Source organism: Chelonia mydas, chromosome 4 (genome assembly GCF_015237465.2).
Source record: "Chelonia mydas isolate rCheMyd1 chromosome 4, rCheMyd1.pri.v2, whole genome shotgun sequence".
Classification (NCBI taxonomy): domain Eukaryota; kingdom Metazoa; phylum Chordata; order Testudines; family Cheloniidae; genus Chelonia; species Chelonia mydas.
The window spans coordinates 74,692,550-74,717,791 of NC_057852.1; the positions used below are offsets into that span (position 1 = coordinate 74,692,550).

Consider the following 25,242-nt stretch of genomic DNA (forward strand, 5'->3'; position numbering starts at 1 on the left):
TGATCCAATCAATAACACCACATCTAGGTTCTTTAAAAATCTAGGATTGAACTAAGTATAGGGCTCATTTTGGCACAGTATCATCCTCTGTTTCACTAACTATGGGTGTGATCCCACGAATTGACATAAAATGGGACTACTCACTGTATTAGCACAACTTTGTACAAGCACTGTGCCCCTAGCAAATGTTTGTGTGATTGGGCCTGTAGACAGAACCACATTCCCCTAGAATCCAATGGAGGTGGATCTCTAGATGTGGGAAGGACAGTGCTGTGAAGGTGATGCTCCCCTTCAGTGTCAGCGTCCTCCTCGAGACTTCAAGCCATAAGAGTCCCATCTCTTGTGAACACAGAGTGGTTATTCAGGGCCTATGTTAATGCAAAGTTTACAGCTGTACAAAAGACAAGAAAATCAAACTTATTTTTCCAAACCAGCCATAATTCAACACCCTTGCATATGTGTGGTAATTTGTATTCCTGAATAAGGTGGCAACTTTGCCTTAAATGGTATCTGATATGCTAGGCACAAATGCTCTGTGACGTAATTGTGGTGGTTGTGGAGCTGTAACTTTGGATTTCTTAAACTTTGTACATATAAATCCCCACCAAAATGATGGGCTTAACCATAGTTCTTTGCATTTTATTTCTTCTATTCACAAATAATACTTTGAATTTACATAGCTCTTTCATCAAAAATGGAAAAAAAAAAAAGAAACAATGAACATTTGTATAAATACACTACTAGGTTAGTATGTAATTTGTATACAGTAATTTGTTCACATTGCCTTGTTCCGAATGTTTTGTATAGGATTCCCATCCACTCAGCTTAACTCAAGAAGTCTCCAAGATGAGAGAGTTTATTTCTTGAATGACATAGAGCCTGAACCTACTCCCACTGAAGACAATGGAGTTTTGAAATTGATTTCAGTGAAGCAAGTTCAAAGCTAGATCATCCCTTTATATATACTTTAATTGAGTTATTTTACATAGCTCAGTCACGTAAAAAGGGAAAAGTCAAAGTAGCTGGCCCATAAGTAACCATAGAATATGCCCCTGAGTTTAACTTTCTAAAATGGTCTTTAAAATGTCTTTTTTTCCTATGTTACACAGGAAGTTTTATAAACTCATATTGCAGTGTCTGTGACCTCAGAGTAATAATTCTCCCTTCCTGACATGTGGTTGTGAGGATTAATAATAAACATACCCTTTCTAATTGATTGAAAAGAGGCAATCAGAATATCAGTAATGTAAGGTATATACTATATAAATAGTAAGAGTAACATGAAGTGTTTGTTTAGCTTCTAAACTGTAATTGGTTCATCAGAATTGTTTCCTGTATGAATTAAGGTCACGATTCTGTAAGGTGCAGTGTGTCTTACCCCACTGATTTCAAAGAGAATTTAGGGTGCTTAGAATCTAATAGGATCTGAGACATAAACATAGGCATGTGGAATGTCTGTTTGATCACAGGGTTTATCGCTATGGTGACACCAATTCCAGAATTAAGCAATTACTTCAGTAGTTAAGTGAATATGATTTGTATGTTTTGTATTCCTTTTAGAATGTCAGGAGTACATTCAAAAGATTGTGTATTTTAAGACTGAATATGAGTTTTTGATTTGCTCAGAGGTGTGTATGATGATAGTTTATTAACATTATGCTAACCAACGAAAATGGAAATGAATTAAGTTTTTCCAGTTTGGTATATTACAAGAACTATTATACCAACAGTTCTAAAGCCTGTTCTTAGAGAGAGGGGGAAAAAAAGAAGATTAAAAGAAATGTAAGAATAGTATCAAATTCTTTTCTGAATTAAGTATATTATAAACTAGGTATCTAAAATACTAAAACAAGTTAACCTTCTTTAGGCTAATTTAAAGAGGTTTTTTGTTTTGTTTTTGGACTTACATTAACCCATCTTCATATTTTTATTAATTAATTAGGTTATATTCACCTTAAATGAAAACATTGCATGCCATTTGATTACAAAAAGTTTTTGTAAACAGTAGTTTTGACAGCAGGTCAATGAGTGAATGAATATGTTTATCAGTATTTCTAATGTACCCTTGATGCATTGTCTGAGAAGGGGAGCAGTTCAGGGTATTTTTCCCTTTATTATTTTTTATATTTATTTAATTTAGTCTGAAGCCTTCTACTGTATTTAGCTGCATATGGGTACAAGAAGTCATCAGCAGTTAGAACTTCCACACAATATCCTGCCCCCTATTTTAACTTGAGCTGAAGATATCACCACTAGTTGTGTTGAAATGATAATTTAATTTCTGTGTTCATTCAGTCCCTGTCTCCCTGCTGATACTCTAATGAAAAGTGGGCTTTTGTAATTTTGCCTTTTGTGGGGAGATACATTTGCCAGACAAGGACTGGATTGAGATCAGAAAACTCATTTTGCATAGGTCACCAGGGCATTGTGTGGTAACAGGCATAAGTGGTAACAACTTGTGGTCACTACTGAACTAATTCAGAACTGAACCAATGATTTACATGAGACAGGTTCTGGTTCCAGCTTAAAAACCCCAGAATCATCGGGAACCCAAAATCCATTTGAAAGGGCAAAGCTGACAGTCTGCAAAAACAATCTTTTCTAAACATACCAGTATTACTTCAAAGTATGAATAACTAGAAGGGGAGGGGAGTAGCAAGCATTAGCAATATGTAAATATGGATATGTTGTGTTTCGTTCACATTCTAAATCTTTGTTCTAAGGAATATATTACAGCTCTCATTTAAAAGACCTAATGCTCATTTCCATGTTAGGGACTGTGGTTTGCTCTACACCTAAAACTAGTTTGACCTAGCTACATTGCTGAGAGCTGTGAAAAATGTCATGCCCTGTATGACGTAGTAAGGTTGACTTAGTCCCCTGTTGCTTATTTGAATTTAAGAATGATTCAAGATTGTCAGTAACAGGCTCAGATGGAATTACTTACTAAAAGATTATTATTATTAATCCTAAAGAGCTGGTCTCTGTCTCTCTCTCCTCTGTAACTGGTGGGATGTTGGCAGTCTGCACTCTCCAAACTAACTTCCAAACCTGTGTCCTTTTATAGGGCGAGACAATGAAACTTATTTTTGGAGGAAAATATACTTTTCCACAATTAATTTTACCCTGTGTTCTGTTTTCCTAATTACTAATGACATTTCTTTTATGCACCTCAGTTTACCTGGTTGATGAGCAAAAAGGAATCTCTAATCTGGTCATTATTACAAGCATCTGTGAGAGCCAATGTGCTTAATGAATTAAAAACATCTTTCAGTGAGTCATTATTTCATCCATCTGCATTATTTCATCCATCTGAAATAACAACTATTCTTTATCAGTCACCCAGTTTTGTATATAATGTACTTGCGTAGACACTTTTCATTAGTTTGAGGGTTCTCTTCCTTGGACACCTGGACTATATTAGTGAAGTTAACATAAAAAGTAGGGTTAAAAGTTTATACACAGTCCATTATTAAGTTCATTTTCCTTCCATCCATTAGGTTCAATTGAAGGACAAAGAACTTTTTAGTTTCAATATATATAGGTAGGGGCCTACCAAATTCACGGTCCATTATGGTCAATTTCATGGCCATAGGATTTGAAAATTGATAAAGTTCACATTTTCAGATGTTTAAATCTGAAATTTCAGTGTTGTAACCTTGGGGCTCGCGACCCAAAAGGGGATTGGGGGAGCGGGGGTGTCACAAACCTGTTGTAGGGAGGTCATGTGATTGCCACCCTCACTTCTGTGCTGCCTTCAGAGCTGGACAGAGTGGGGAGGAAGGGGTGCAGAGCTGTCTGCAGCCAGGAAGATACCCAAGAGCAGCCCTGCAGGAAAAGAGCAAGTCCTGCCCTGCCCCAGCCCTGCCTGGACTAGCAGCTAGGAGCCCCCTTTGCTGGCGTGCTCCCAGCAGCACAGGGAAGATCAGATTCAACTCCATGAGCCTCCTCCAGCTGCAGGAACCTCTGGGTCTCCTGCACAGTCCCAGAGCGTTCTGCAGCAGGGGGAGGCACCTGGAGGTGGGTCTGGTCTTGTCCATCCCCCTTCCCCACCTCCAGTAGCTGTGCAGGGAATGGACAAGTCCTGTCCCTCCCCAGCCTAACCGGAGCTAGGAGCCCCCTTTGCTAGGGCGCTCCTAGGAACAAGGGGACATCAGATTTCACTCATGGTCCGTGTTGCGTTTTTCATGGCTGTGAAATCGGTAGAGCCCTATATATAGGGTACTAAATATATCAATACACAACATAAAAAGGATTTTGGTTGGCACATAAAAGAATTATGAGAATTTAACTTAAAAATAGTAAAGTTAATATTTACTAACACCACTGTAGACGCAGCTAGATTGAAGGAAGAATTGTAGGTTGATGTTAATTCTGTGGCCTCTTGAGGGGTAGATTTACTAGAGCAATGGAAAAACCTTGACTGTCACTGTCGTAAGTGTGTATGCTACAGCTGCAGTGCTTGTAGCATAGATATACCCTGTTTCTAGATACCTACCTCTCCTTCAGTCCAAGATGTTTGGGTTGTGCTGCTTTTCCAGCATATTCTTTTCCAGACATATCCATAAAGGCTCCCCTCTCAAGATTTCATCCCTCCCGGCTGAATAGAATGGAGGTATAGCTCTGCTTCCTTTTTCTCTTCTTAGCTCAGGATGACGGCAGTAGGGAATAGCTTCCCCACTGTCTTTAGAAATAAATCTGAAAAGGTTGCATACCTGCTGTGAGAGAGCTCTTGCCTTGTTGCTAACAAAGTTCACACATTGTGACTATGCCTCAAATTTGCTCACTTTCTTGGAAGCACCTTTATACCTCAAGAGTACCTGGAGCGACTTAAATAAAATACATAAATCTTAGATTAATCTTTCTGCTGAGCTGGTTCTAAGGTTTTTCCCCCAATGTAGGACCTGTCTGCCCGCTCCCAGTTCTTTCTGCCTCAAGAAGACACAGAACTTGTTTATGCTACAGGTTTGAATCTAAGGGTATGTCTACACTGCAGTTAAAACCCCACAGCTGGCCTGTGTCAGCCCAAGCCCTGCAAGACTAAGGGCTTGGCTACACTTGCGAGTTAGAGTGCATTAAAGGAGCCCCGGGCGCACTAGCTCACTACCCGTCCACACTGGCAAGGCACGTAGAGCGCTCTGACTCCGCGGCTACAGCGCTGCTAGTACTCCACCTCGGTGAGTGGAATAACATTTGGTGCACCCACGCTGGAGTGCCGTGGCGCCGGTGTGGACGCCCTGGTCTGTTATTGCTCTGTGATCAGCCTCCAGAAGTATCCCACAATGCCTGTTCTGGCCACTCTGGTCATCACTTTGAACTCTACTGCCCTGTCCTCAGGTGACCAACTGTCAGACCCGCCCTTTAAATTCTCTGGGAGTTTTGAAAATCCCCTTCCTGTTTGCTCAGCCAGGTGTGGAGTGCTCTCAGCAAATCTTTCCAGGTGACCATGCCTCCATGCGCCAGGCGAGCCCTAGTATGGAGCAACGGCGAGGTGCTGGACCTCATCAGTGTTCGGGGGGAGGAAGCTGTCCAGTCGCAGCTGCGCTCCAGCCGTAGGAATTAAGATACCTTCGGGCAGATATCAAGGGACATGATGGAAAGGGGCCATGACCAGGATGCACTGCAGTGCAGGATTAAAGTGAAGGAGCTGCGGACTGCTTACCGCAAAGCCCACAAGGCAAACAGCTACTCTGGTGCTGTCCCTGCGACCTGCCATTTCTACAAAGAGCTGGACACGATTCTTGGGGATGACCCCACCTCCATTCCGAGGACCATCATGGACACTTCAGAGCCAAGTGCAACAAGGTAGGAGGAGGAGGAGCAAAGTGGGAACAAGGGTGCTGAGGCAGAGGAAGACACCCTGGAATTCCTAGATGCATGCAGCCACTAGCTGTTCTCAAGCCAGGAGGAAGGTAGCCAGTCACGGCAGCTGGTGCTTGGGGAAGGACAAACACCAGAGGAGGTTCCCGGTAAGCCGCTTTTATTTTGGGAAGGAAGTTATTCAGTGCGGGCTCTTGGGGCAAGGAGGGTTAGGGCTGCATGCATGCCTAGATTCGGAATAGGGCGTTAATGTGCTCTCTCAGATCGCAGTAATCGGCCTCAGTGATCTCTTCAAAGGTCTCATCCAGAACTTGGGCAATGCGCTTGCGCAGGTTTCTCGGGAGAGCCACTGTGGTCCTTGTCCCAGTAAGGCTAACTTGTTGGTGCCACTGTGCCATGGGGGCGGGGACTATTGCTGCACACAGGCAAGCTGCATATGGGCCAGGGCGGAAGCCGCATTGCAGTAGAAGACCCTCCCTTGCTTCCCAGGTCACCCTCAGCAGTGAGATATCTTCCAGGACCAACTCCTGTGGAAAATGTGGGGACAGTGTTCAGTATAGGGGCCCCCTGCCACTGTTGGCTCTCCCCAAGGCACAGAAACCCAGAAGACAGTACAGCCATGAAACAATCAGTCACGCTTGACCCTGTGCTTACTCACCATTTTGGGGCTCCGGTGGGTTATGTGCGCTCGCTTTGGGATGGGCAAATTATGCTATTGTGTAGACTATGCTTGCCCTTAAGTACTGGGGAATCATTTCTCTGTCTGGTGTGAACAATGCTGCCTCTGTTAAGTGTTGCATTTTGCCTTTACAGATGCAACCTTGAGATCTCAGCTCTCTGTGTTATCACCAGCAGAAAGACTCCAAAGAATAAAAAAGAGGCCACACAGGAACAAGGAAGACATGTTGCATGAAATAATGCAGCATTCAAGTACCGAAAATCAAAAAGTGCAGGAGTGGCGGGACAGTGAAAGGAGGATCCGCCTGCAGAATGAGGAGCGCTGGCACAAAAGTGCGATGCTCCGGCAGCAAAACACGGATCGGCTGATAAGCATAATGGAGAGCCAAGCAGACTCTATCCAGGCGCTCGTAGCAAGGCAGGTGGAGCACTACCGTGCCCCCCGACCCCGGCAGCCCTTGTCCCAAAACTCTTTCCCTTGTGCCCCCATGTTATGCTATACAAAGCACACAGGATCTTTTATAAGAGAGAAGGCAAATATGCCATATTTATTGAAAATACAACAGCATACGCTTTTCAGTCACACACGCATATACACATCATGCACACAGTCCTACCAGTTGATGTTTTTATAGTTACCAGTCTGGAGTGTGGCCAGCCAGATTGGGCGCGATCCGATGCTTTTGGAGTAGTGGCAAGACGAACCCAAAATCCCATGGCAAAGCACCCTGTTCTTATAGTTCTTTTTCTGTGTTGAAGTCTATGGATTTTGCTGTGTCAGTTTGTGACAGGTTACTCCTTTATTAGTGTATTTTTTGATGTAAACATTCCAAAACACCTCCGAGAGGGTTATCCTGTCCTGGTTCCGATTTAATCAATTGTCCTGTCTTTAGGGGTGCCAGCCTTCACTTCAGGGTCGTCAATTTGCCTTTCCTTCATTATGGATGCACTTTGATGATTTTCTGGTGTCATTAAGTCTCTTTACTCCTTTTTCCTTGACCATCTGGTTATAACAATTGCTTTCACACCTTATCTTTTCCTGATGCATGCATTCCTCATTCACACAATCTTTTTACAGAGACCTTTGAGAATACAAAGAGTGTCCGTTTATTTTGAATCTCCTTAACATAGACACAATACAAGATCCTATCTTTTACTTACTAAACCTTAAAACAAAGAAATGTATATTTAACTAGAGTGCCTAATTTGTAATACATATAGGAAACCATAGTAGACATAGCTTATCCTAAAACAAAAGGGTGACCATAATCAGTCATAAGGATTGTTCTGATCTGTCCCTGCCTTAACATCAGTAAAGACACTGGCAGTCCGTCAGATGCATTCCTACCAATGTCCCAGAGGGTCATTCCTTTCTGCTATTCAAAAAGGGTGGCTGATAAAATGAAATCAAGACATACATTAGTACCTCTATTCTTATAATACAATTATAAAATCCTGCTCCTACACCCATGTCACCTCCAACCCACTTTCCCCAACATCCGGGTTCTTATCGCCACCAGCTGCCTCCAACACCTGTAGCTTCACTAACCAGCCCTGAAAACTGTGATCCTTACCCACTGCACTCAACCCCCATCACCAAGCAGTATAGCCACCCTGAAGTGCAGGACTCATTGCACAGCACTCCAGACAGGAAGGCTGAGTATGATAACAGGACATACGCAAATCTGTGATTTTACCGTTCCCCACCCCACCTCCTTGCCCTTTCTGTTTCCCAAGCAGTTGTGTTTCTTTTCAATAAATGAATTTTCTTTTCAATAAATGGATTTTTTGGCTTTGAAAACATTCTTTATTATTGCATAAAGTAAAAGATACCTTAGCCCAAGAAAGAAACAGGTACTGCCAGTCAGCATAGCAAACACAGATTCCTACTAACATTGGAACCACTGCACTTCACTCCCTTGCAGGGCACCAGATGTTACTGGTGGCTTTCAGCCTCAAATTGCTCCCTCAAGGCAACCCTAATCCTTGCAGCCCCACACTGGGCCCCTCTAATAGTCCTGCTCTCTGGATGTTCAAATTCAGCCTCCAGGTGTTGAACCTCCAAGTTCCATGCCTGAGTGAATCGTTCACCCTTCCCTTCACAAATGTTATGGAGGGTACAGCATGCAGATATAACTGGGGGGATGCTGTCATCGGCCAGGTCCAGCTTCCCATACAGAGAGCGCCAGCAGCCCTTTAAATGGCCAAAAGCACACTCCACAGTCATTCTGCACCGGCTCATCATAGAATATCAGGGTTGGAAGGGAGGTCATCTAGTCCAACCCCCTGCTCAAAGCAGGACCCATCCCCAACTAAATCATCCCAGCCAGGGCTTTGTCAAGCCTGACCTTGAAAACTGCTAAGGAAGGAGATTCTACCACCTCCCTAAGTAAAAGGACTGCTCCTTGCTGCTGTCAAGGCTCCCTGTATAGGATTTCATGAGCCATGGCATTAAGGCTAAGCTTGGTCTCCAAGGATCACAATGGGCATTTTGACTTCCCCTACGGTGATCTTTTGGTCTGGGAAAAAAGTCCCAGCTTGCAGCTTCCTGAACAGCCCAGTGTTCCAAAAGATGCCTGTGTCATGCACCTTTCCGGGCCAGCCTGCGTTAATGTCAATGAAACGACCATGGTGATCCACAAGCACCTGGAGAACTATAGAGAAATGCCCCTTCTGACTAACATACTCTGAGGCTAGGTGGGCTGGTGCCAGAATTGGAATATGCGTGCCATCTGTCGCCCCTCTGCAGTTAGGGAAACCCATTTGTGCAAAGCCATCCACAATATCATGCACATTACCCAGAGTCACGGTTCTTGTGAGCAGGATGCAATTAATGGCCCTGCAAACTTGCATCAACATGATTCCAATGGTCGACTTTCCCACTCCAAACTGGTTAGTGACCGATCGGTAGTTATCTGGAGTTTCCAGATTGCAATAGCCACCTGCTTCTCTGCCATCAGGGCAGCTGTCAATCTTGTGTCCTTGCACCGCAGGGTGGGGGCGAGCTCATCACACAGTCCCATGAAAGTGGCTTTTCTCACCCGAAAGTTCTGCAGCCACTGCTCGTTATCCCAGACTTGCATGATGATGTGATCCCACCACTCAGTGCTTGTTTCCCTAGCCTGAAAGCGGCGTTCCGTGGTGGTGAGCATGTCTGTGAATGCCATAAGCAAACTCGTGTCATATGCGTTACTCGAGTCGATATCATCGTCGGAGCCCGCACTGTCACTTTGGATCATAAGGAATAACTGGACTGCCAAACGTGATGTGCTGGCGAGACTCGTCAGCATACTCCTCAGCTGTTCGGGCTCTATTCCCGCAGACCGAAAGGGAAGACAGAGCACGCAGTACAAAAAACGTTGAAAGACGGCGCCAAATGTGGACGGAAACACAGGGATTGTTGGGATGTGAACCGATGCATCACGGGGTGTTGGGACAGGACCCAGAATGCCCAGCACCCCCTACCCTCTTCCCACAAGCCACAGCACCAGAATGGGAAGAGGTGCTCTGTGGGATAGCTGCCCATAATGCACCGCTCCCAATGCCGCTGCAAGTGCCGCAAATGTGGCCGCTCCAGTGCGCTTGCAGCTGTCAGTGTGGACAGACTGCAGTGCTTTTCCTACTACGCTCTCCCAATGCAGGTTTAACTCAAAGCGCTCTACATCTGCAAGTGTAGCCATGCCCTAAGTCAGATAAGGGCCTGTTTAATTGGAGTGTAGATGTTCAGGCTCAGGCTGGAGCCTAAGCTCAGGAACCCTCCCCACTTCTGGGGTCCCAGAGCCTGGGCTCCAGCCCAAACCTGAATGTCTGCACAGCAATTAAACTGTGCGTTAGCCTGAGCCCCTTGAGCCCAAGTCAGCTGGTATGGGCCAACCCTGGGTGTTTAATTGTAGTGTAGATATATCCAAAAAGAACCAGCCTGCTCTGTGTGACTAAATGAGTCTAGGAAATAGTTCTGTAGCATCCTGGAATCTGATATTAGTTACATACCCCCTCAAGAATTTTTGGAATCAGTACAAATGTGTCTTAATCACATCTGGCTCCAAGTAGATTTGTATTCAACCCAATTGGTTTTGGTTTGCAAAAGTTAGTGTGAATGAGCATCTTTGTGTTCATACATCTAGAGTTTTGTTTGGAGTGTCCGGTTTGTATTGCTCCTAAAACGTGAAGCAAAATTCACTCCTGATTATTGAGTTTTGTCTTGGTTCACATAGAAACCAAATTAATCCAGGAGTTTCAACAGATTTTGGTTTCTGTGTTTCTTAGTAAGGGAGCTTTTTGTGCAATCTGCATTATGTTTCAAGCTTGTGACTAACCTGGAAACCAGTCCTGTTTTGGGGAAAGGGGGTGGGGGGTTATCAGGTTTTGTTTTCAAATATTTTTTTGAGACCAGAGAGGAGATCCAGTATTATCTTTCAACTAGAAGTCAGTCCTTACTCCTCTATCTAACAGATAAAAGGAAAGAAAATGATAAAAAGGTAACAGAATGATATAATAATCAGTTGTGGACTCCACACTTCGTGGTTGACTTATGAATCTTGTATATTCTTAGAAGCTAAAAAAGGGAATCTAAAAACTGTCTCTCATTTATGAGAGGAAAATGGCAGCTCTCCTTGTCAAATAAATGTTGCTAAACTTAAATGGTTGAAAAACTTTAATACAACTACATCAGATACATCTCTAGAACTGTCACTTCAGAACAATCTCCAACTTTGCAGTCCCTTCAGCACACACGTCCACTAGATAGTCTAAATTGATCATCTTGAAAAATATACGGCATAGTTCAAATTGCATATAGAAAGACTATATTAAAAGAATGTTAATAAGGTTGCAAAATCCAGCATTCAAAAGTTAAGAAATTGTAGAATTGAGGTTGCCCATACAATTCTAATTCAGCCCTCATGTGTGCATTCAATATGACAGGCATTGTTCAATAATAAGGATCATGAAAGTCACAAAATTATTAACATCAGTTGGTATAAGACATGACACTTGGATTAATTCTGATTTGCAGCTCAGTGCACCTTTCTCCTAAACCATAAGGTGTTTTAAATAATAGTAAAAGGATGGGGATTCATTATCTCTGCATCCTGTCCGAAGGTTCAGTTCTGGACCCAGGATCCCGAAGTGGCATGTTGGGAAGCATGCTCAGTGACAATAGAACATTCAGGGATGTTAGAGGTAACCCTTCAGCAGGGTTAACGGAGCAAATACAAACTGAAATGTTTAACAATTATAATTTAGCCAAATCTGAGTGGATTTCTATGGGAACAAGAAAAGGCACCTCCCTGATGATCCCCTGCCAAATGTATCTGTTAATTACCCATCTAATGGCTTTATACTGTTGCCCATCACTGTAGTATATGAGTGCCTTCCACATAAAATCAATAGCAGTAGTGAAGTGGACTTCCTGGAGTTTTTCTCGCTTCTACCTTTTTGGGTAATAATCTGCTTGGGGTAGGGTTTTTGTTTTGTTTTTGTTTTACATTGCAAGAGGATTATTGAATAAAACGGGTCTCACTGTTGTGACCTTGGCACTTTATTTATGTGGCTTGTTCTTCTGGAGTGAGTTGAAAGTCTAGAGGATTCAGGAATCTTTGGGAGTGGACTAGCATTGGTTATTCGCTACCCTGCTGGGAAAGAGGGAGGACTCTGATCTTCATCTGCACAAGGGAGTGGTCAGATCAAGAGAGTGATGTATTGGTGACATCTCTAGTATCCACTCCTAAGCTGAAGATAGGGTCCAACATATATCCAACTGCATACGTACGTGCACAGATGGCCAGAGAATCCCATGGTTTCTGTGTAGGCCATGAGATCAAGTACCATTGCCTCATTTACATGGTGAATGTGGAGGTTGAAGCCACCCATGACAAGGAATCTGGTCAAATCCAGTACTATGCTGGGCAGTAGCTCTGTCAATTCCTTCCAACAACTTGACAGGGTTTCGACTTGGAGGTCTGTACACCACTAGAAGGCCTATGTTTTTCTTGTCCTTTTCATCATGTATCTTATGGATACTGTGACTCAGGGACCTCCTCTTGCCAACTAGCAGAGGGCACAGAGGATGCACAGGGTTTTACAGTGATCCCATGGGTCAGATATATGCATAATAATTCACTAAAATATGGTACGTGAAGCCTCTACCGAGAGCCAGTAACCCACTGGTCATCATAATCATTGTGAAATATGTACAGATAATATTTAAGGAGCTGTGTCTATACTAAAAATTATGCTCTTAAGGCAGGTAACCAGGAGATGACATGTCTTGGACAGGTTCTTTTCAGGTAGGGGCTAGCAGACACTTATCTCCATGTGTGGTCATTGTGTATTGTGTGCTTCACAATCTATGCCTGTTCACATACTGAGCCAGCTGCCAATTGCAAAATCTATAAGAAAGGAGTATACAGAAAAAAACAACCAGTATGTGGGGGAGTGCCCTGGTTATGAATGAGCACAATGGAGATGCAAACAGACAACCTGGATCTTTCACCAAGGAGGAAAGCTGAGAGTGTCTCATGAAAAGATCACAGCCAAGTCTGGCTGAAAATGCTGAAAGGACTTTGGGTGAGCATTGCTTTTTAAGATGTGCAAGTGTCTAGTTAAATAAGTCTAGGTTCTAGAATGCATCTTATGGTTTCATTTTATATGTAACCATTTGTTTCCAATACTTTTACTTCCTGTCACTTGAATCTCTGTACTTTAAGAAACTTTTACTTGTTTGTACTGTAAACATAACTAAATCAAGTGTGTCATGGGGAATTGTGAACTGAGGTGAAACTAGTAAGCCAGGGTGTGTGACTTCTTTAAAAGTTCCCCAGGTACGTTCTCGGGTCTGTCTTGGCTTGATATATATAGAGAGAGTATCCTGTGGGGACCGTCTGTACTAGGGTAGGGTTGGAGATTGGCATTAAACTATGTACCAGTGATGCAAGCAAGCGCTGGTGTTTCATCCAAGAGATTATGAATGATGCTGGTTTTGTTGATGGCCAACTGTGCATTCAGCAGCAGGATTTTCAGATTGTTGTTTTTGTTTTCCTCCTCTCTTTAATGATTTTACTGATTGAACAGTTGGCTTCAGGTGTCCAGCTTTTGGATTTATCCCAGTGTGGTGGTTTGGAGGAAAGTTTCCTTAACCCAGTGTTATTTGGGAGTGTGCAGGATAATTGGGTCCCACATCTTTGAAGATGCCGATATTCCAGTTTTCCAGATTTTTAGGGTCTGACAGTATTGTTCTGTGCTTTGCTGTAGTCCCCGGAAAAATTTGCATGATAGTCCCTAAATAAGTGCAGCTGACATAGGGTGGTGTTGAAGTAATGGATTGTGGTGTAGATGGAAGGGGGCATTTCTTCCTTCCTCCTTCTCCCTCTTTGTTAACAGCACTTCATACTCCTGTGACGTGGTGGGGAGAATATGGAACTGAGTGTTGCACCTCATGGCCCAGTAGATAAGTCAAAGGAATGGGTAGCACATAGGTGGAACTATCTCTTTAAATCTGCTTGATACCAAGGGGGAGGAGAGCGAGAGGGAGAAAACAAACACTGCACTTACCTGTAAAGTTATGGTGATGACTGTACTTTGAGCTCCTCATCAGCCCGGATGGCTGTGGCAGAGCCCTAGAGATCTCTGTGGCAAACAATGGATATTTTAGAGCTCTTCAAAAACAGATTTCTTTTTCTGCTAGAAGTTGCTAGGCAACCTATATGTTGGAGTTGCGACCATTTCTATGTAGTATTATTTGTACCACTGTAAACCACTCTCAACACAACCAAAACACAGATGTTGAAATTGATATTGCCCAATTTATCTAGCCCCATAAAGCTAAAGTTACTTTACATTTTAACACTTCGGTTTTGTGTTCTGGAAACTACCTCTTACAGACCAATTTTATAGTCTAAAACTGAAAACAGAAAATATGTTTTGGAAAATAAATAAGAACCACTTAACAGTCTAGCTCGGTTGTTTTTCACAGCTCAGCAGTGTTTTATAACCCAGCTTGAAACATTAATCAGATTTAATCTTAAAATACTGAAATATATGATATAGTAATGATTTTGTTTATTTGTTGTTTTCAATTTTCACATTTAGAATTTCTTAAATGGATCGTATTTGTATTCTCATTAAAAGTCTTTCACATATTCATGAATTTACAGCTTATTATTGTAAGGGAATCATTTCACTAAGCTCAGAACTGATCTCTGTGTAGCTTGGTTTAGTTTGGGTAAATTTTAGCACAGAACCCACGTTGTCCTTAGATGTGTTCAGACGCTGAGATATAGTCTTATGATTGTTTTAAATTTCAAACATATTTTGTATCATGGCTTGGATGACTTATATTTCTCACTGGTTTGATGAAGATGATTGGTATGAAGGACACCAAAGAGTAAGAATTCTTTGTTAAAATTACCATTTTCTATTTTACTGCCTTACATTTTTCTTCATTGCACTGCTGTTTCTCTGTGTTACATATACCATTAGCATTATTTGTACAGCAGTACTGAGAATGGATCATTAATATTTATTTATATGGTCTTAATCCTGGCATAAGTATATAATGTCATATTTTGAAGATTTCAGTATAATGTAATGTGAATAAAATTTTTCAGTCTTGGAACTTCAGTTGGCAGATAGCTGCATTTTTATTTTTTGGTTGCATACTTTAATATGTAGTAAATGTTGAAAGATTAAATTAAATGTTCCATTTTAGTCTATTAGAAGGAATGAATGTAATACTTAGGGTTCTAATGAACTAACTACAGCAGAGAACAGAAGAGTGGGGGAAAATCTGAATAAGACAATATTTAAGAAATAGAGCATAGAACTTTACCTAGGGTCATCTCCATGTTGTACTCTGGACATTTGTATAGGATTTTTATGGAGCGAGTGACATTATTTCAAAATAAGAAGAGTGGTTGCTATGGCAGCCTTTGCAAGATGTCCTGGAAAAAATGTTTAAATGTGTTTTGATAACCATATGCTTCGGGCAAGCTTCATCTATTTCTGTTTTTCATAGGTTTAAGATAGGAAAATAATGAAAGGCACATACCTTTCTGTATGTTATGGCCTCTTTTAATGTAATTACTTGGTGTCTTTTTCATATTCTTCTTTTAATGGTATATTTCTCAGTCATTACATCATGTTGCAGCAGGAGTTGCTGGCTTCTCTGTTTTTCAGTAGATCCTTATTAGTCAACTATATGTGTGATTTGTTAAGTGTGAATTATGTGCTCGCTGCTGCAATATAGAGCTAGAAGATTTTAATGTTTTCTCATTCTCATCTATTGTATCTTTTTCATCACATAGTTGCTTTTGATACAGCCTCATTCTCAAGCAGCCACTCATGAGGTAAGCAGTTGTGAGATTAGTGGTAGCCATATCTCAGACCAGTAATGCTCTAACGGCAAGCAGACAGCAGGAAGGAGGCTATGCTATGGTGTGGCTGGTAACTGTCTCCTGGGAGACGAAAACAGATTCCCTTCATCAGGGTTCTCAAATATTTTCATAGTATGGGACACACCTTGATAATCTTGTGGACTATCAGCTCTCTTTTTTATCATCTACTGTGACTGTGCTGGCTATAGCAATTGTTAGAATGGCAATAGAAAGTATTTCATATATTTAGCTATCTCTTTAATTGCATTTAACATCTGAAAACTATTAATTCTAGTATCATGTGACCAGCCAGCTCTAAAAAGGTGTTAGTTTGAAACCTGTGCTACGTGTTGACTCAAGTTGACATAACTACTTGTATGATCCAACATGTCTGGCTGTGTGCTGTTAGGAATATTAGCGTGTATAATGACCGCTCAGAAGCACTGGTATTAACATTTGGCTTTTCATTTTATTGTAGTTCTAGAAGAAAGAATTTGAAGAAGGAAAAGAATAAAATTTTGTGCTCTAGGGCTGAGAAGATATAATAATTATAGATAGCACTGTTAGAGTTGCCTACAGGGCCGGCCCACAACATTTTGGCACCTGAGGTGGGGAGCTCAAATGATGCTCCTATGCCCCCTCGCTTGGGCCAAAAACTTTGAAAGGTCTCAATTCTGCCTTCTTCCTGTTCTACTCCTCTCATGGTACTGCTCTGCTACCTACCCCAATAAAGCAGAACTAACAACTTAAAATGCCTTGTTCAACATTTTTAAGTAACACTTACATTTGCTGTTCAGGAGTTTGAAAGTTAACTTTTCTTGTCTGCATAGTAAACACTGGCATTTTTATCTGTTTGAATAATCAAAGTGGTGCTTTCTGTGCCTTCTTGATTGCAAAGATTTGAACTGCTTCCTGAAGGTCCACAGTCTGGGCCAGCTCATGCTCTATTGAGATGGTTGCAAGGCCGACCAGCCTTTCCTGTGTCATTGTGGAGCACAGATTTATTAACTTCAGCTTGGAGAAGCTGCGTTCTCCACTGGCAACTGTTACAGGAAGTGTTAGAAGTATGCGCAAAGCAACAAAAGCATTTGGAAAGAGGGTGGTCATCTTATTTGCGCACATATATTCCAGAACAGTCTTTGGAGTTGATCCTGCTGAAATGTATCTAGAAAGGGCTTTCAGTTCATCACCTAAATCACTCGCATCAATATCGCGCATCTCATCATGTGTCAACACTGTCTCTAGTGCCCTGCGTTGCTGGTGTAGGTCTTCTTCGGGTATAGTGAGGAGTTTTGGAATATCATACAACATCCCAAATACTCTGCTGTGTTCCTTGAGCTGCATGAAACGTTCTTCAACTGACTGTATTGCACAATCTAGCATCTGGTTAGAGAATTCAACTTTGAATTGTTGTTTGTGGTCTCTTATGGGATTATCCCATGCCTCGTAATCAAAATGTCTTCTTCTTCGGTGACTCTTGTATTCTTGAATGGGTGGGAAAATAGCTTCAGTGTAAGGTTCCTCTGCCAACTTCTGTGCACTCTTCAGAACGTTTTGAACTCCCTCATCTGACCAGTAAGACTGTAGCTATGACTTTGCTTTGTCCAGTTGTTCCATTGCTCCAGATATATCAAGGTCAACACCTTGGAGTCTCTTGTTTACAACATTTATTTCAAACAGTATGTCATGCCACAACACTAAGCCACACAGAAATTTGAAATTATGTATGTTTCTGGTAATTCCATTTCCCTCTGCCACTGTTCTCCCATGAATAGTTCCTGTCATAGCATTATCCTCCATAATGGCAACTATGGCATCATCTCTCTTCCCAATTTGGTGTTTGATAGGTTTTATTGCCTCCACTCAACTTTCCCATCGTGTGGCACTCAGTGGTTTCAGTGTCAGAGAGGATGTTCCCAGATGTTGCTTCAAAATTTGCCATCGATGAGTTGATGCAGAGAAAAATACATAGATGCTTTGAATTACATTTTAAAAATACAGCAGCCTCAGTAGAAGCTGATGCTGCATCACTGACTACCAAGTTCAATGAATGAGAACTGTATGGGACAAAAAAAGCTTGAGGGTTTAACTCTCTGATCTGTGTCTGCACTCCTCTGTTCTTTTCTCTCATGTTGGCACCATTATCGTAGCCCTGACCTCTCATGTCAGCTATCGGAATTCCTGTATCTTCCAGCGTTTTAAGAAGCACATTTGTCATACCAGCTCCTGTAGTATCATCAATGTCAGTAAATTTTAGAAAGTGCTCTCTGACAGTCACCATTGCAGGGACATTTTCACTAGGTTCTGTTGTTGTTTCAAAATGCACCATTAAAGTCATTTGTTCCATATGGCTGATGTCAGGTGTGCAGTCCAGAATAACAGAGTAATATCTTGCTGACTTCAGATCTGCCACAATCTTGTGTTTGACTTTTGTTGCCAGTAACTGTATGATCTCATTTTGAATTGTTTTTCCAAGGTAGTGGTGTTTGTACATTTCTTGGGTGGTGACTCTTCTGAGATGCTCCTGGAGTACATCATCAAACTCAGGCATCAGCTCCACAATTTCAAGGAAGCTTCCATTGTTTGGCACATACAGCTGATCTGAAGTGCCACGCAGTGCTAGGTTTTGGGTAGCAAGCATTCTCACAATGGCAATGAGCCTTTTCCGAACATTTTGCCAGTAAAGAGACTCTGATGCAATCTTCTCTTGATGCTGATCATCTATGGTGGCCTTTAACCTTAGTCTCATCTCAAGTTCTTTCCACCTATGGAATGCTCTCTGGTGATTTGCTGCCTTCTCACGGCATGCCAGATTTCTAGCCAGATTTTTCCAGTCCTTTGTTCCTGTAGAACCCAATGTGGCTGGAATATTAGACTGGAAGAATTTGCAACAAAAACAGTATGCAGCATTCTGGGTTTTTGAGTACGTAAGTCATGGCCTCTCCACTATGTCACCATTGGGGATTTCACACCAGTAATGTGTTGGATGGAAACTTCTATTTGCATTGTCTTTGGGGAACATGAAGTTTTTCACTTGGTGTGGCCCATGCAGTACAAGGAAGTCCCTCAGGCTACTGCTCAAGTGGGTCCACAGTCCTGGATCATCTAGACTTAAGGAAGTAAACTCAGCAGCTGCTGTTTTTTGCACCTCCACCACACTCTTCTCTGATCTACACTTTTCTTCAGGAATGTGTATGGTTACATCCATTTGAGATGGAGATATGGATGCTGCAGTAGCTGCCAGGTCACCTGCACTCTGACTAACTGGAAGATCAGGCATCTCCTCAGCACTCACATCTTCACTGGAGCCGGAAGGCTCACTGTGAACATTTGTGTCTATGTATCTCAGGAGAGCTCCTTCCTGCTTAGATAGAAAAGCTTCCTTTGCATTTTCTTCTTTCACTCATGACTGCTGTTCTGTGCCAGCTATAGTGGCTCTCAACACTCAGTTGAAGGGGACAAATAAGCAGGCTGGTAGCAGGGCCTGAGTGTGGGAAGATATCAGCATCTTAAGGGCCTAAGTGGCTCCTACTGCTTCAGTTGACTGCCTGTTCTCCTCAAGTGGGTTCAGGGAAGCAGCAGGAAACAAGAAGCTCCCTGAGAAGCTGGTGTTAATCAATCCAGGCTCCTGGGGGTGCTAGAGAGGTACATAAGAGGCTCCTCCTCCTCTCTCTCCCTGCAGCTCCTGCTGCTTTCTGTTATTCCCTCTCACTTTTTCTCCTGCCTGCCTATTATGTCTCTTGTGCCCTCCTTCCTCCAGCACAGCACTTCACCATCTCTGTGCATCCAGAGCAGAGAGAATACATATGCACCAACAGCAGACACAATTTTCTACACTCTGGGTGCTAGTGGCGTGCCCCCCACCCCCAGTCTGGCACCTGAGTCGACTGCCTCAGTTCACCTCATGGTAAGGCCAGCCCTGTTTGCCTATAGTTAAGGTCATTCAATACTTTTGTTGTAAGACCCTTTTTTCAGTAGCTCATAACTTTGCCAAACTTTAACTGTTTGGGCTGAAATTTTCCGTGCAGGTATCTTTTTTTAATGTTTCAGACATTTCTGAGGAGGATAGGAAAAAAATACATGGTCTGCCCATGTTATAAAATTCTTATAACCATTTCATTGAGACGCTCTAACTCTTCTCTGCTTCACAGCGGGGACTCAAAATTTTGGCAGGTAAGTCTGGTGGAAAAAATAGTAAGTGATCATCTACTCAAAGACCATAGTGTAAACATATGTGCTAAGATGCCAAATTAAAGTTGCATGGGCAACCATCTGGCATTCCTATCTCTTGAGGAGGTAATTTTGACTAACATTAAAAATATCTAAGTGATTTTGTAAAAGAGTTCATGTTAGGGACAGGGGAGTGGAAGAAGTTCGAAGCTGGAGTGTCTGATTTATAAGGTGCCATAGTGTTCTTGTGGTTTATTTTTACCTCTCTCTTTCATTTGTCCTGTGTTGATGATTCCCAGGAAGTCACAAGGGGGTTTGCACTTTTTTCCAAAGTGGAACTTCTGCGCTACGTGGCTCTCCCTCTGAAATCGATAGTACCACAGAAGCCAGTGTTATTGGACAGGACATACAATCAGGCTCTCATCCCCATTGGTGAAGTACTGCCAAATCAAGTGTAGCCAGAGGTGCACAACCTTTCCAATAATGCAGTATCAGCTTGCCAGGAGCTTGAGGATCAGACATACGTTTTCATATTTTAATCTGTTGTAAATGCACACAATTTCATATTTATGTCTAGCATGCTATAATTGTATGCAGCAGTTGACAAATATATGTAGAAGTCTGCAAAATATCAGTGGGAAAATGATACTGGCACACCTATCTCTTCAAGTCTGTTTTTATCTTTGAGGGAGTCACATGCATTCTGAAAGGCAAGTCTTATTCTGCAGGGTAAATGTGATACTTTTATTGTTCAGTTTCTTAAGAAAAATGCTTTCAACAAAGATTATACAAATATTATCCATCCCTTTTACTTAGATGGTTACTTAGCATCCAATAGACATTTATAGAAATTTAGTAAATTCCCATTATTAAAGTTGCATTGAAACACCATAACTCAATACATTCTAGCTGAATTTAGCCTCTGTGTGTGTGTGTGTGTGCGCGTGTATTATTTTATTATTTGGTTCTGCTTAAAATGGGTCTGCAAACATATTTGAACTCCTTTTGTTCCTTTGAAAAAGCTTTGAATTTTGAAGCTTCTTGCTCCAATTGGCATAGGGATGGCAAACACTCACACTTTGATTTTTGAGCTTTTGTTGGCAAGTTGGAAATGTCATTCCACTGAAGCTGTCTGTGTAAAAGCTTGTAGGTGCAAGCAAAGGCTTCTGATCCTTCAGAAGACTGTTGATTAGCAGAATTAGGCTGAAATTCCTATCTAACAAAAACTCTCTACTCTTTCCTTTGCTCATTCTCAATGGTTCCCTGCTTCTTCAAGGTATGAGAAAGTTATGGGCAGTTTGGGGACCATGGATTGTACACAGCAGACCTAAGAAGTTTTTCCTATCTGTGTTCAGTGATACTGATCCACACTGGATAAGTACATTAGCTGGCTAAAATGGTCAGCAATAAAGTAGTTTAACTATATTTAACATTTTAACTGTCATCATTAGGTTACAGAACTGAAATCCTATTGAGAACTATGGGTCATTTAACACTTATTTTAGAGCAGCACGAGTACCAAGTGTATGTAATTACCCTTTATTGTGACTGTCATAATAAATGAAAAGCATATTAGTGGTCCAGAAAAGCTTTGCAAGGCTTTGAGCTGTTGTTCAAGGCAGTGGGTTTTCAGTTTCAGTCAGACTGCATTGGATCAATTCATATTTAGAAGGTCATTTTCACTACCACAGGGGCTAGAAATTTGATGGTCCATATCCAGAACTGGAAATTCATGAGATTTGTTTTCCGACATATGCAAAGCAGAACTTTTGCCCCTTTTGATTGGTGTGTGCCTAATGAGATAGCTATCATTAATGTCTACTTTAAAGGGGGAGCCTACCACCTACTCGGGAACACAAAATAATCTTAAGAAGCCATCATTTGCTGTAGTTGATTTTTGCCATCTATTGCTATGTTTCTAACCTTCCCTTCTGAGCTGAGGTTACCAAAGAGTTGTTAACTAATAAGCATCATATAACTGTTCTCTGCCAATATTCTGACCTTTCATGGTTGGCTTCCACAACAATTTATGATATAGAGAGGATTAAAGTAAGGTAGAGCAGCTGGGGAGCTCGTTCTACTTTGCTAAAAACACCACCCTTCTCTTCTGTCTGATTTTTTTAAGTAGGCTTCCCCACAACTCCCCATTCTCCTTGGTTGGTTAAGTGAGAACTCCTCCTGTTTCCAGCTCCTTTAACAGCTGGCAGAGATGGTGGTGGACAAAGGACATTGATTCATATTAATGTTAGATCTATGAGCAGTCTCAGAACCCCATCTAATATAGGTTCTGTCAATTTGCGTACAGGATTTGGTGGGAATGCTGGTGAAGTCACATTAAGTTGCCTTCCTTTGATCCTATTGGCCAGATCACAGAGGGATCAGCTAGAGAATACATCCAGAGGCATGCATGCTGGAGCAACATCTCTTTCATCCTGTGATAATGTTCATTGTGTACTCCCTCTCTCATCAGTTCATTTCAGTTTGTGGTGTGCTGTACCCAATACTGTGGGTTGGCGAGTGTGGAGTGGTACTTATACACAGAGCACAAGGACTGCATATGTACTTAACCCCTGCATGTGTGAACAGGAGGAAAGTGTGTGTGTGTGTGTGTGTGTGTGAGAGAGAGAGAGAGCTCCTTGTGCTGTCTTCCTCCTTCTCAGTAGAGCCAGGCATAATCACTTGAAAGTGAGTGCTATGTAAGTTTTGTGTTTTATTTTCTGTGAAGTTTACATTATGAAGCAACTGTTTTATTTTCTGTTGAACACACTAGATAGATAGGTCCTCTTATTTGACTTATTTTCTTCCTTTACCCTACTTTAAAAAATGGTTCCTTAATGCTTTGCCTCTATTTCAAACTGAACATTATGGAAATTTTTGAAACACCATAGCTTCAAAACTCTCTTTTCAGGGAAGTTTGGGGTCAAAAATTAAAACAAACTCTAATATGATATGAAATGTGCCATGTTAAATGTCAGGAGGAAGTATTTACAATCAGTCTTATAACTAAAAGCTCGACTCAACTACATCTCCGTAAGTATTTTAAATAATCTCCATGCTTTGCAATTACATTTAGAATCTCACAAGTTCCCTTTAGTATTCAGAAGCCCATAGCAAATTAATGAATTTTGTGACTGTAGTGAGTGAACAGGTACAGTTGGTGGGGGATGAAGGCAAAGACAACATAATAAGGTGTACATTGTTCATTTTTCTGACAAATGTATTTTAGTTTTAATTTATAATACTTCATAGTATACATTTTTTACAAAATGTACTACTGTAAATGTGAAGACTTAATGAGATCTCACTACAGCACTTTACTCTTAAGCTCTGTGCTGAGAATTTAATAGACTGGATATATTTTAATGTGAAAAAAAAAAAGCGAAGAGTCCTTGTGGCACCTTAGAGACTAACAAATTAATTTGGGCATAAGCTTTTGTGGGCTAGAACCCACTTCATCAGATGTATGAAATAAAAGATACAGGAGCAGGTATAAATACATGAAAGGATGTGGGTTGCTTTACCAAGTGTTAGGTCAGTCTAACGAGATAAATCAATTAACAGCAGGATACCAAGGGAGGAGAAATAACTTTTGAAGTGGTACGAGAGTGGCCCATTACAGACAGTTGACAAGAAGGTGTGAGTAACAGTAGGGAGAAATTAGTATTGGGGAAATTAAGTTTAAGTTTTGTAATGACCCAACCACTCCCAGTCTTTATTCAGGCCTAATCTGATGGTATCTAGTTTGCAAATTAATTTCAGTTCTGCAGCTTCACGTTGGAGTCTGGTTTTGAATTTTGTCGTTGAGGAATTGCCACTTTGAGGTCTGTTATTGAGTGACCAGAGAAATTGAAGTGTTCTCCTACTGGTTTTTGAATGTTATGATTCCTGATTTCAGATTTGTGTCCGTTTATTCTTTTGCTTAGAGACTGTCTGGTTTGGCCAATGTACATGGCAGGGGGGCGTTGCTGGCACATGATGGCATATATCACATTGGTAGATGTGCAGGTGAATGAGCCCTGAATGGTGTGACTGATGTGGTTAGGTCCTGTGATGGTGTCCCTTGAATAGATGTGTCGACAGTGTTGGCACCAGGGTTTGTAGCAGGGTTTGGTCCCTGGGTTGGTGTTTTTGTTGTGTGGTATGTAGTTGCTGGTGAGTATTTGCTTCAAGTTGGGGGGCTGTCTGTAAGCGAGGACTGGCCTGTCTCCCAAGGTCTGTGAGAATTATGAAATATATGGAATAGTGAAATGCAGCTCACAAAGATTCTGCTATATCAGTCAATATTTTACACGTGCAGTTTTTAGTTTGCCAATGCAAACTTTAGTATAGAATTTAGAAAAGTATGCAAACTTCAACCTAAATGGACCATCCCTTTAGAATTAAAAATATTGACTTCCTTAGACAATTAATTGTTCTGTTAAACTCTAGAAGAAATTCAGAATGATCTGGACAAATAGGAGAAATGGTCTGAAGTAAATAGGATGAAATTCAATAAGGACAAATGCAAAGTACACCACTTAGGAAGGAACAATCAGTTGCACACATACAAAATGGGAAATGACTGCTTAGGAAGGAGTACTGTGGAAAGGGATCTGGGGGTCATAGTGGATCACAAGCTAAATATGAGTGAACAGTGTAACACTGGTGCAAAAAAAGCAAACATCATTCTGGGATGTATTAGAAGGAGTGTTGTAAGCAAGACACGAGCAGTAATTCTTCCGCTCTGCTCCGTGCTGATTAGTCCTCAACTGGTGTATTGTGTCCAGTTCTGGGCACCACATTTCAGGAAGAATGTGGACAAATTGGAGTAAGCCCAGAGAAGAGCAACAAAAATGATTAAAGGTCTAGAAAACAGGACCCAAGAGGGAAGATGAAAAATTGGGTTTTGTTTAGTCTGGAGAAGAGAAAACTGAGGGGTGACATAACAGTTGTCAGGTACATACAAGGTTGTTACAAGGAGGAGGGAGATATGTTGTTCTCCTTAACCTCTGAGGACAAGAAGCAATGAGCTTAAATTGCAGCAAGGGCGGTTTAGGTTGGACATTAGGAAAAATGTCCTAGCTGTCAGGGTGGTTAAACACTGGAATAAATTGTGTAAGAAGGTTATGGAATCTCCATCACTGGAGGTTTTTAACTGCAGTTTAGACAAACACTTGTCAGGAATGGTCTAGGTAATACTTAGTCCTGCCTTGAGTGCAGGGGT

At 41.6% G+C, this 25,242-nt stretch overlaps 1 protein-coding gene across 5 annotated transcripts in view; it reads left to right on the top strand.

Moving 5' to 3' along the window:
* The window catches only part of WDR17 (WD repeat domain 17), a 122,275-nt gene that overhangs the window by 19,243 nt on the left and 77,790 nt on the right, over positions 1-25,242 (top strand). Inside the window, exon 1 of one of the 5 annotated variants that reach the window (XM_043546013.1) lies at positions 14,718-14,881. The exons of the other annotated variants lie outside the window; for them this stretch is intronic. Within the exon in view, the coding sequence (XP_043401948.1) occupies positions 14,816-14,881 (66 nt within the window). The 5' untranslated portion in view covers positions 14,718-14,815. Of the gene's footprint in view, positions 1-14,717; positions 14,882-25,242 lie in introns of those variants that run through there. 5 annotated transcript variants of the gene reach the window in all.